Source organism: Mauremys mutica, unplaced genomic scaffold (genome assembly GCF_020497125.1).
Source record: "Mauremys mutica isolate MM-2020 ecotype Southern unplaced genomic scaffold, ASM2049712v1 000179F_np12_subseq_2491984:2541295_obj, whole genome shotgun sequence".
In the NCBI taxonomy this organism is placed as follows: domain Eukaryota; kingdom Metazoa; phylum Chordata; order Testudines; family Geoemydidae; genus Mauremys; species Mauremys mutica.
The window spans coordinates 7,123-19,855 of NW_025422873.1; the positions used below are offsets into that span (position 1 = coordinate 7,123).

Here is a 12,733-nt window from a genome sequence, read left to right on the forward strand (position 1 = left end):
CAGAGCAGGAACAGTTTTTACCCTGGGGATTAGTAAACTTTCTCTCTATACAAACACCACAGCTTACAAACTCCCCATCCCCGCTCTGTGTCACCAGAGCACAACAACAACTCTCCTTGGGGCACACACAGCTCCCCAGCTCCCTGCCCGTCAGTCTCTCCAGCTCCCTGCCCGTCAGTCTCTCCAATCCCTTAAAGCAGGGTCTCAACCACGATTTACCTTAGGGCCGGTGCCAGTCCTCCAGTCCTCCCAGTGGCCAATAATGTCACTCATACCGCTCAGAACCCGCCCCCCAAAACTCCGCCCTTCACCTGCCTAAGGCTCTGGGAGGGAGTTTGGGTGGGGGGAGGAGGTCTAGGGTGCAGGCCCTGGGCTGGGGATTGGGGTGCAGGAGGGGTGGAGACTCTGGGGGGTGTTTGGGTGCAGGAGGGGTGAGAGGCTGGTCTCTGGGAGGGAGTTTGGGTGGGGGAGGGGTTCTGGGGTGCAGGCTCTGGGATGGAGTTTGGGTGCAGGGTGCAGGCTCTGGGCTGGGACAGGGGGTAGCAGGAACAGGAGGAGGAGTGGGGTTGCAGGTTCTGGGTGGGAGACTGGGGGCAGGCGGGAGGGGGCATGTGGGAAGGAGGAGGGGGTGCAGGCTGTGGGAGAGAGTTGGGGGCAGGGGTGTGTGGAGCGGGGAGCAGGCTCTGGGAGGGAGTTTGGGAGTGGGAAGAGGTATGTGGGGAGGGGGTGAGGGTGCAGGCTCTGGGAGGGGGTCAGGGATGCAGCACTTACCTGCGGAATAGGAGCTTGCTCTGTCCATCCCATGCATTGACCTGGTATTGCAGTGTCTCCAGGACCAGTGCCTCTCCTTCTGGGGAGAATTGTCTGGTTACAAAAGCAGAAAGAGTTTCACTCTAAAGATGCTGATTTGAGAAGTTTTTTTTTTTAAGTAGTTGAAAAATCAGGTCTCTTTAGTCCTTTGGTTTTTTCATGACAACATATTGTTAAAATTTCTTGGGAATGTTTTCTAAGCTACAGATAGATGTGTTTCTTAGTCTTGCTGGAGGATTATTTTAAAAACCAGAATTCTTCTGTTTGCTGTGAGTCTTTTCAACGATATGAAGGATGAATGCTTTTTGGACTGAGGGTCTGTTTGGGAGATGGTTGGGTGTGTGTGTGTGTGTGGTGGGGGGAACACAGATTGGTAGTACTTGAGGTCACATGTATGTCAATAATTAACTGGGGACATTAGGGTTTGTCCTTTTTGTTTCACATTTTCCTCCATCCCTCCCTCCTTTCTCTTCTTCTCTTGCTTTTTTTGTTCTTTCTCCTGTTCCCCTCCCAACACCAGGAGGGGGGGGGGTGTTGCGGGGGAGGGCTCTGCAGCTCCCACTGTGGGAGGTCCACCCAAAAAAGTGGGGCTGAAATAGTGCTCGGGCAGTCAGGGCCAGATTAACCTTTTGTGGGTCCCGGTACCAAACATATTTGTAGGCCCCTATGTAGTCAATGTGGGCTCCGAGTGTGGGCCTGGTGGGACAGTGCCATTGGTGCCATAGGATACCCGGTACTGAACCTCAGAGACATTTTTCATTTTGATCACACACCCCTACATGACTGTACGCATTGCCATACACAGCTCCCTCAGCCCCCGGGTTTTCTTATTGAGCTGTACACCCATGTGGGTTTACCAGTGTCCACAGTGATAGGGAAAATTTGCCCCCCCTGTCCAGCCTAGGTTATTATTTGCTTGCAGCATTTATTGTATTAGGCCCAAAGGCCTATAGTCTAGACAAATGTTATATATAAAGCCAAGGTTTGCATTTTTGCTCTTAAATGTTTATCTGTATAAAGGGCATTCAGGGAAAATAAGGAACCGAAAGAAGGAAATAAGATAGGAGTATTCAGCTTGTTTTTGCTTTCTGTATGAATTTTAGCTGGCATAAGTAACCGCAGAGTAAGGGTCTTAAGACTGGCAGACCACCAACGAAAACTGCCCAGAAACAATGAAAGGAAAAACCATATATGGAAGAAGATTGCAGTAGCTTGCTTATGTTATAAGTGTTACTCCCAAATAAGGGAATTTTAAGAAAATGCTAATTTGCGGTTTTAACCTTTATAAGCGTGATAAGAATTGAAACAGGCAGAGGGGAGCTTAACCCTTATAGGGGAATACGCTACCTCTCTCCCTGCATGCATGCTTGTACTCCAATAAAGTGCCTCAGGCTGCCTGATTCTAAATTCAAAGGTGTGGTCAATTTTTTTCCACAACAATTTGGGGGCTCGTCCGGGATCCACAGATGACGTCCCTGGATCGGAGGACCGCGGGCGGTTCCCTTCCAGACCCCGGGCCCATCTAACAGGTAAGAGACCTTTTGAAATCTCTAGAGGGGTCTGAAGGAGGACTGATCCGTAGGCTCCGGCTTGGGGTAAGTCACAAGCTGGATCTGAACTTTTAACATCAGGCAGGCCTGACGCCTTTTCTTGAGGTTGATTTGACCCGTGTAAATCCCGGCGTGGTAACGAGTCCGGAGTTGGTTGGTTGGTTGGTTGGTTGGAAGTGCCGGCAAGCTCAAGCCTCGGACCCGCGCTCCTTTTCGTCCGAGGGAACTGATAGCCTTTTTTGGGGTTCGGGGGTCCCGGAGCCACCAGGTTGGGAGGGACCAGAGCAGTATTCGCCCTGGCGACTGTGCCAGGAACGTGCCTGTATGTGTGAGGCCGTGCGGCCTGTGTGTGTATAAGGCCGAGCGGCCGGAGTGTGTTGGTCGTGGAAAGACGCCCCAGACCCCCTGCGAAGCAAGAAATTGCTCGTGACCGGGGGTGTTCTGAAAGCAAGCTCCACAACCCGCTTGACGAAAAATTGAAAAGCTTCCCTGACTGGCAGGCCCTGGTAAGTGGCTAACCAGTCAGGGTGCTTGTGTGTTCCCCATCCTGTTGCCCTTTACCCCTCCACGTCCCCATGATCCTGTGACCGCTCTTTGAGCACTGCCTTCACCGAAGGCCGCAGGGTCCCTTTGTTTCCCCCCCCGGAGCTATAAGCTCCCTTCCCTTCTCGGAGAGGAGGGAAGCCCCAGGGAAACTGCACCGTCGGCTCGGAAGCTGCTGCAGCACCGTTGGCTTGAAGGCTGGTGCTCAGGGCTGAAGAGAGACGTGCGGAGACCACGGGCTTTTCTGTTAGCCCGCCCCCCATTACCCGCTCGCCCTGTAGGTTTGGCAGAGGCGGTATCCCGAGCCTCGGAACCTGCTCCCTTGTGTTCCTGCCATGGGCAGGTCGGTGGGCCACTGGTGATAGAACCGGGGCAGTCCTAATAAGCATTCCTTGTGTGATTGGCTTGAGTAGAAGCAAGAGCTGGAGTGAGAATGGGGTCCGGAGGGTCAAAAGCCATTCCGGTCCCACCTAAAGGCACGCCTGCTGCTTATATGTATGTACATTATGGTTCGTTGACGTGTAAATATTTAGAGAGATGGAATTGGTATACTAGGGATGATTTGAAACTGCAGTTTCCCCTGGAGGGAAGTTTTGACCTTGACAGGATTGTGCACCTGCGGGGAGCCCTTCTTGCCAATGCCGTACCTCAGGGACAGTTTGATGCATATTTTTTGTGGTATGATGAAATGGGAAAGAGGCGTCAGGAGTCTCAGGTTAGGGGACTAAAGGATTCTCAGGAGAAACTTAAGCAAAAGCTTAAGGAGACACAGGATAAATTGATCCTTACGTGTGGCCCTACGGACCAGCCCACTGCTGGCCCGAAATCATCCCTTTTTCCTGTTCGCCCTATTACAAAGGCGACGGCTTCTTGTTTAACCCCATCAGCCCCGTCCCCTGATGTGATTGATTTGTTCCTGGAGTGCAGACAGTGGCCCACCCAACTCCGAGACCAAGCCCCAGCCTCGGATGAGAAAGGGGACGACTCGGTAAATCCCTCACAGGAGGCCTCTGTCCGCTCTGAACCCCCTTCTTATATATCTACTACTACCCAGTTCCCTTCGACTTCGAGAGGGTCAGGTTCCTCGGATTCCGAATCGGGGAAGTTGAATTCCTCGGGGAACTCAGGATCCACTCAGGTTTCCCCTGAGGCTCAGCAACGACTTGCAGAGTTATCTCAGCACGTCGAAGAAGCGATTGCCAGAGCTGCAACTGACTGTGATTCTACCGAAGATCCAGTACGGCGTCTATCAGATGCCTTTGAATTATTAAAAACCTTTGTGCAATCACCTACCTCACCCCCAGCTTTCCGTACCCGATATAAAACGCTTGTAAAGAAGGGTCAGGATAAAACGGGTAATCAATATGGGGAGTTGTTTAACCCTCAGACAGGGAGTTTGCTGTTGCCTTTGAGGCAATTACCCGGAGGAGATGGACGGTTGGTAACTGTACATGCTCCTTGGTCACCAGTTGATTTATATAATTTGATTGACAAATTTCCTAAAATTAGGGAAGATCCCGAGAAATTTCAGGAACAATTGAAAATGGTTGTACAGTGTTATGACCCATCCTGGGCTGACATGGATCAGCTTCTGCGAGCCATGTTACCCAGGGAGACACTTAATCGTCTCTACGATAAAGCACACTGGCCAGGATCAGAGGACGGAGCAAATCTTACACATCAGGACTTGGTTCGACACAGGGAAAATTTAATCAGAGAAGTCCTTTCGGTGTGTCCCAAACGGACTGACTGGACTAAAATAAATGCATGTAAACAATTGAAGGGAGAAAATCCTGCTGATTATATGGAACGCCTTAAACAGGCATTTGAAAGGTATTCAGGTATTAACAGGGCGGAAGAAACGGCTCGACAAGCTGTAGTGGCAGCCTTCGTTCAGGGGCTCCTCCTGAAAATTAGTGAGCCGTTGAAATTAGCAATCGTTGATTGGGAAGGAAAAGACATGGAAGGTATTTTGGCTGCCGCCCAACATTTTTTTCGACTATTGGAAAAGAAAAAAGAGGACACTGAAACCAAACTCATGGCTTTACAGATTCAGAATTTACAAGGACCCCAGGATAAATTCTCTAAACAGAAACAAAATAGAGACATTCCTATGGTGGCTTTTCACCCAAACCCCAGTACTAGCACCTCACGTGCTTGTTTTGAATGTGGGCAAGAGGGGCATTGGAGGGCACAATGTCCCCGAATATACTGTGCTTATTGTAAAAGGAATGGGCATTTAATAAGAAACTGCTCTAAGCGACCTACGGGGCCTCGTTCAAGCCCAGCACAGGAGCAAAACTCTTTTCAGACATCTCAGCCTTTCCCTGACCCACCCCCTTTACAATTTAATTGTTAGGAGAGCCATGAGATTAGTGACATCGTTGCTTCACTTCTTCCGGTGGATCAAACTGGTCCAACTGTCTCTTGTATTATTAATGGTATCCCCACCCCCTGCTTAATAGATACTGGAGCCTCACGTTCTACTCTGAGGGCACAAGAATTTCCATCCGTACCCCTATCCACGGATATTGTTACTGCGGTGGGTGTGGGAAACTCCCCTATTCCCCACCCTGTTACATCCCCTTTGTCTGTTTTTATTGGTCCCTTATCTGATTATCATGCGTTTCTTCTTAGCCCATGTTCCCCTGTAAATTTATTGGGAAAGGATTTGCTGTGTAAATTGAACTGTACTATATTTTGTACCCCTGACGGGGTGTTTTTGGAGGTGCCCGATCCTGCACAAAATGAAGTTTTAGCTCTGTTGCAGGGGGGGCAGCCTCCACCGGGGGATGCCGAGCCTGGCACTTCCTTACTGCAACAGGAATTGCTAGCTAAGGTTTCTCCTTCACTGTGGGCGGACCATGTAAACCAGGTTGGACGTATTGGCTCTGCCCAGCCGGTGAAGATTTGTGTGAACCCAGCAAAGCCACTTCCCAGAATTCGACAATATCCTCTGTCTAAACAGGCTGAGGATGGCATTCGTCCAGTGATTACTGCCCTGTTGGAGCAGGGCGTTATCGTGCCAACAGTTAGTGAATGTAATTCTCCCATTTTTCCTGTACGTAAGCCTGGGAAACAAACTTGGCGATTCGTTCAGGATCTTCGAGCTATTAATGCTGTTATTGTTCCCAGTTTTCCTGTGGTCCCAAACCCTGCTACTATTCTTTCATGTATTCCTTTTTCAGCGTGTTATTTTTCTGTGATTGATCTGTGTTCTGCTTTTTTCTCTATTCCTATCCATAAGGATAGTCAATATTTGTTTGCCTTTACTTATCAGGGTTTTCAGTATACCTGGACTAGGTTACCACAGGGTTATACTGAATCTCCTACTATCTTTTCTCAAATCTTAAAAAGGGATTTGGATGATATTAAATTTCTCATGGGTTCTGTTTTGATCCAGTATGTAGATGATTTGTTACTTGCTTCTGATACTTTAGAAGCCTCTAAGGCGGACACACTTATTTTACTTCAGGCATTAGCTCAAAAGGGCCACAAAGCCTCTAAAGCAAAACTGCAACTTTGCTTGCCTTTGGTCCGCTATCTTGGACATGATATTTCGGCAGGGCAGCGAGGTTTATCTCCTTCCCGTGTGCAGGCTATCCTTCAGATACCTAAACCGATCACAAGGAAGCAGATGCGGGGATTCCTTGGCATGGCAGGTTACTGCCGACAATGGATTCCTGGATATGCTTCTCTTGTTCGCCCTTTATATGATTTAACCTTGAATAGGGTATCTGATCCTATTTTTTGGACAGAGGAAGCTGAAAATGCTTTTCAACAAGTTAAATGTGCCTTAGCTCAAGCCCCCGCATTAGGCCTCCCTGATTATAAAAAACCTTTTACTCTGTACTGTCATGAAAAAGACGGTTCAGCCCAAGGAGTGCTTACTCAGTTGCATGGCGATAAAAATAGACCAGTGGCTTATTTTAGTTCCTTTTTGGATTCTGTAGCGGTGGGTTTGCCTCCATGTCTTCGATCTGTGGCTGCAGCGGCCACTCTTGTGGAGGCTTCAGCTACATTGGTGTTAGGTAATCCTTTAACTGTTGCTGTTCCACATGCGGTTACGGCCCTCCTTACTAAGGGCCACACTCAGCACCTTTCTAATTCTCGGCTCACTAAATATGAATTGCTGCTTTTGAATGCAGCAAATGTAACCTTAGTTAGGTGTCCAGTTCTTAACCCAGCCTCTTTGTTACCTACAGCAATTGATGGTGAGCCTCATGATTGTGTATCTGTTACTGCTGAGCTTATAACCCCTAGAGCTGATCTGCAGGATGTCCCCCTTCAAAACCCTGATTTGATATTTTTTGTAGATGGATCTTGTCTTAGGAATTCAGCTGGCCAGCTTATGGCGGGCTATGCTGTTTGTGATTTGTATAGTATTATAGAGGCTTTTTTCCTTCCGACTGTTAAATCTGCTCAAATAGCCGAATTGTTTGCCCTTACCAGAGCTTGCCACCTGGCTACCGGACGTTCGGTAACCATTTATACCGACTCCAGATATGCCTTTGGAGTTGTGCATGATTATGGGCAGCTCTGGAAATATAGGGGTTTTCTTACTTCTAGTGGTTCACCTATTTGCAATGGCTCCTATGTTTCAGCCCTTTTATTTGCCCTCCAGCTCCCTTCTTCTATTGCTATAGTAAAATGTTTGGCCCACCGAAAATCCTGCGATGATGTTACGCGAGGAAATGCCCTGGCGGATGCTGCCGCCAGGCAAGCGGCCCTTTCCGGGTCTCCGGCTCCCACCGAAATATTCCCCCTTTGGGTACTTCAGCCTCTTTCTCCAGCTACGTCCTCTCAGGACCTTGCACGAATGCAGGAATCTGCACCTGAGAAGGAGAAGGTTGCCTGGAAGTTGTCTGGGTGCTCGAAACACCCAGAAGATGCTTTGTGGCGTGATCTAAATGGTCGCTTGGTTGCGCCCCAGGCTTTTCTTCCCTACCTGGCTCGCTTGGCCCATGGCTTAGCCCATGTGGGTAAGGGAGGGATGATTGCATCGGTAGCGAGACACTGGTATGCCCCAAAGTTTTCCAGTGTGGCTCAGCACTATTGCAATTCTTGTTCCATCTGTTTAGCACATAACAGCGGTAAACCAATCCGCACTAATCTGGCAGCTCACCCTGTACCGTGGGGGCCATTTGTGAATATTCAAATTGATTTCATAAGTATGCCAAAGTGTTGTTCTTATGAATATGTGCTAGTGTGTGTGTGTATGTATTCTGGGTGGGTTGAGGCCTACCCTTGTGTTAAGGCTGATTCCATCACAGTGGCAAAGAAGCTATTGAGGGATTTTATTCCTAGGTTTGGACTACCTGTCTCTATAAATAGTGATAGAGGTACTCATTTTACTGGCCAGATCATGCAGCATCTTTGTAAGACCCTCAACATCGTGCAACATTTGCACTGTGCTCACCACCCTCAAAGTGCAGGGGCGGTGGAGCGTAAGAATGGGGAGCTTAAGAACAAGCTCGCCAAGCTATGTTCTGAGACTGGCCTTAAGTGGCCTGATGCCCTGCCCTTAGCTCTGATGCAAATGAGGAACACCCCGATGCGAAAGCATGGGTTGTCTCCACATGAAATTCTCATGGCTCGACCAATGAGAATGCCAGTCTCCCCACCCTTACTCCCTAAGCAAAGTGATTTACAGCTAGATGATGATGCTGTTTTGGATTATTGTAGGGCACTAATCCGTCATGTTAGATTTATCCATTCACAGGTTAAAGACGCCCTACCCGAACCTGCAGATACTGCTTGCCACCCATTGCAGCCCGGTGATCGGGTCTACCTTAAAGTGCACCAACGGAAATCCTCCCTGGAACCTCGGTGGAAGGGCCCTCTCCAGGTGCTGTTGGTTACTCACACGGCGGTCAAGTGCCAAGGATTCCCACGTTGGGTCCACGCCTCTCACTGCAAAAAGGTTGCCCCACCTTTGGATCCCACTACGGCACCCTTCGTTCCTAAGGTTCAAAATCAAGTCACTAAAAAGGACTATAATCCAGTAGGAAATTCTTTAACACCTAAGCCCCAGGACGAGGAGCCAAGATATAATCTCAGGAAAAGACTTTAACGGAGAATTAGGAAAAGACTTATTTCCAATCTGTTAAGAGACTCATTGCAATGGCTGATCCAAGAGCAAAAATCAAAGAATCAGCAATGGTGCGAAAGTGGCTTATGCCGTCCCTTTGGTTTATTTGTGTAACTATGTTTTTTTTATTGCTTTTGAATCTTCATGATACCCTTATGTTTTTTTGGATGTCAGGGAAAGTTAATGCACCCGTTACCCCGATCCCTATAACATCTTTAAGTCCCCCCTTACGAAAGACCAAACCGATCTTGTACAAAACGAAACCAACCCCACCCACGAAGTCATGTCCAGCCCCAGTAAAGAAAAGGATAGCGCGGTCGCCTGAGGTGAGGAAGGGACTTACACCTTTGACCATAAAAGATATAGAGAATTGGCCCTGGTATAAAAGACGCAATATAGTCCACTGGCAGGGGGGAACATGTGGAATATATTCTTGGGAATGTGGTACCGAATGGCTGGCAGGATTTATCCCACAAGCTGCACATTGTACTAAGGGCCAAGTACCATACCCATGTCAAACTATTCCCTACTTGTTATCGGAACCTAATCCTTCCTTTTCAACAGCCCCAACAAAACAAATTGTTCCTACCCTCCATCCCCGCCCCCACCAAGAACAGAACATGACCTTTGACGATTTTACATGGCCTAGGCCCTCTTTTATTAGCAATTTATTTTCTTATTGTTCAACCAAATTAATTTTTTTTGCTCAAGGCCACCTTTACCAGCGGGTAATAGAGTGGGAACCTTTGGGAACTGTACGTGTTCATTCTATTAACGTTTCTGTTTATTATGATACCACACCCACAAAAACCGTTTCCTTTATGCAACAGTGGGGAAAGGATACAGATGCAATGTTATTCCCTGGCCTGTGTCAAACCCTTAATACCCAGGGTACCTTTTGTTTCCTAATCACCCAAGTGACAGTAGATGCTGTAACCACCCATAGACGATGTTCCACGCAAACCAAATTTTTGTGCAAAGAAACTTTCCCTCTCACTGAAAATATTACATGTACTCTTGTTCAATTTACCCCTACACATACTGTTAACGAGACCATATCTAAGCAGGATGTACAAGTCCACCCCCAACAGTTGTGGTATGAACCTTTGGAAACTACTGATCCCGACTATGGACTATACTTAATGCCACATTAGGGACTATTAGGTTTATATTGCCTTTGACTCATTTTCAAATTGCCACCATTTATCCTAATTGTACCCGGGGGGCGGCCATCCCACTAGTATTACAACGTGTTTGGATCCATAAGTCTAGGAAAAGGAGGGATCTTCCTAACGCATTGTGGAAGGGGGCAAATAGTGTTGCCTCCGCTTGGAGTGTCTATAAGACCTATCAACATGACAATAGATTGGGACAATTGGAACAAGCAGCGGGTTTTATTACCGGGGCACAGATCACTGGGGTCAAGGCCGGGGTTGGAGAACTACATTTAATCTCCACCCTTAGTGTCATCACCCACGACATGTTAAGCCAAATGATCCGGAGCGTTTCTGAAGCTGGGAAGGCATCGCAGTGGGACCACGCATGTGCAGAGGTACAAGAATTCCTTAATACCCAATTAAATTCTATTCAAGAAGACCTCAAGCACCAAACTTGGCCCACTGCCCTTACAGATACTTCGGGCGTGCCACCTGACTTATGGCCATGGAAACATACATGGAGATTCTCAGGATGGAATTGCTTAAGCTCATATTGCTCCTTCCAGGCTTATGGTCCTGTGAAAGGTGTTTGGGCCCCCACGTACCGCATTCTCCCTGGACCTTGGGGAGGTTGCTTGTGGGACTGGGTAATCCACCGAGATGTGTGGGAAGTTAAGCCACCCCACGGCCCCAATCGGTTTTTGCTCGGTGCCACGGAAATAAGACCTGATCTTTGGATAGGATTGGGTAATTTGTGGACTTTATGGCCTTTAGAACCGCCCCAATTGCAGTGTATTCGTAAGCTTAGCCCTGGAGAGATTATTACTATACATGAGCACATATGTTGGGCAGGTAGCGGAAACTTAACGAATCTCACTCCCCAGCCCATTATCCAAGCCAATAATAGTTGCATAATAGTTAACTCATTTCACTTAAGGGATTCAATTTTTAATTTAATTACTGACTCTGGCACGCATGCAATTTATTGGCCGGCGGAAAAAAAATATCAACTTTCTTTGTCTTTTATTATTCCAGTTAATTGGACTGCCCTAGTATATGATCGATTTTCCTCTTTAATGTCTCTTTTACCACAAATTCAACAAATTTCTCAACTACAAGGGCGGATTCACATCCTTGAAAACATGTACAACACTGAACTGCATGCCTTTCAAACAACTCATAGAGTTACAACTCTCTGTACAGACACAGATATCCTCTGTTTTATTACTCAAATTTTATACTCCCGGACCCATAGGTACATTTTATGGGGTCTCTTAGGCGGATTGTTGTTGTGTTTTTGTCTTTGTTTTTGTTGTTTTTGTTGTCCCCGTTTAATACCCATTTTTTATAAGCCCTCTCCCCGGGTGACCCTCGTTCCATTGAGAGAAATAGACCTTTGCCCCCCTAACTCCCTTCTTAACCTGAATATACCCCCCATTGCTGAAAGTAATTTTTTAGAGAACCTTCAGGAAATTGAAGTTATTAACCTAGACATTCAGGACCTAATGCATATTCAGGTTTAAATGGGTTGATGCCTATGAATATAGGCATCAAAAAGGAGGGAATGATAGGGAAAATTTGCCCCCCCTGTCCAGCCTAGGTTATTATTTGCTTGCAGCATTTATTGTATTAGGCCCAAAGGCCTATAGTCTAGACAAATGTTATATATAAAGCCAAGGTTTGCATTTTTGCTCTTAAATGTTTATCTGTATAAAGGGCATTCAGGGAAAATAAGGAACCGAAAGAAGGAAATAAGATAGGAGTATTCAGCTTGTTTTTGCTTTCTGTATGAATTTTAGCTGGCATAAGTAACCGCAGAGTAAGGGTCTTAAGACTGGCAGACCACCAACGAAAACTGCCCAGAAACAATGAAAGGAAAAACCATATATGGAAGAAGATTGCAGTAGCTTGCTTATGTTATAAGTGTTACTCCCAAATAAGGGAATTTTAAGAAAATGCTAATTTGCAGTTTTAACCTTTATAAGCGTGATAAGAATTGAAACAGGCAGAGGGGAGCTTAACCCTTATAGGGGAATACGCTACCTCTCTCCCTGCATGCATGCTTGTACTCCAATAAAGTGCCTCAGGCTGCCTGATTCTAAATTCAAAGGTGTGGTCAATTTTTTTCCACAACAACAGTGAGCAGAACTTTCATAGTGATCAAGGAAACTCCCCACAGATTTATCTCCTTCCTCATTCAGACCTTCTCTAGCCATGTCTCCAGTACCCCCCATGTCACCAGTCACGGCAGATGGTCCTAGTCTCAGCTCAGAGTTCTAAAGCCAGCAGACACCTGATCAGGTCTGACAGATTCCCCCCCTCAGCCCCCATCCTACCATGTGAGCGAGCCAGCTGCAAACACCATCTCCCCAAAGTCAGGACTGAGCCCTTGGGAATCCAAAGCCACCAGCCTCTCTCCCTCTGCTCCCATCTACATGCTAGTTTGCTACCTGGTCACCACCACCTCTCCCCATACTTGTTTCCTTTCCACTTTGGAAATGCTCCCACCCAGCTGGAAGCTCCCTCTGCCAGCCTGACCTGCTCCCTCCTTCCCTGCTCCCCTTGACATTCCTGTCCTACTG

At 47.3% G+C, this 12,733-nt stretch overlaps 1 protein-coding gene across 2 annotated transcripts; it reads left to right on the plus strand.

Annotated features, from left to right (window-relative positions):
• The first annotated feature begins 2,241 nt into the window (after window positions 1-2,241).
• Window positions 2,242-12,086, plus strand: LOC123357000. 2 transcript variants are annotated; one of them, XM_045000261.1, is made up of 2 exons: window positions 2,242-2,339; window positions 8,610-12,086. In XM_045000261.1, exon 2 carries the CDS (start codon window positions 10,475-10,477, stop codon window positions 11,672-11,674), a length of 1,200 nt encoding a protein of 399 aa, XP_044856196.1. In that variant the 5' UTR covers window positions 2,242-2,339; window positions 8,610-10,474; the 3' UTR covers window positions 11,675-12,086. Both variants share the same exon structure in this region, with proteins under 2 accessions (XP_044856196.1, XP_044856197.1).
• The last annotated feature ends 647 nt before the right edge of the window (window positions 12,087-12,733 follow it).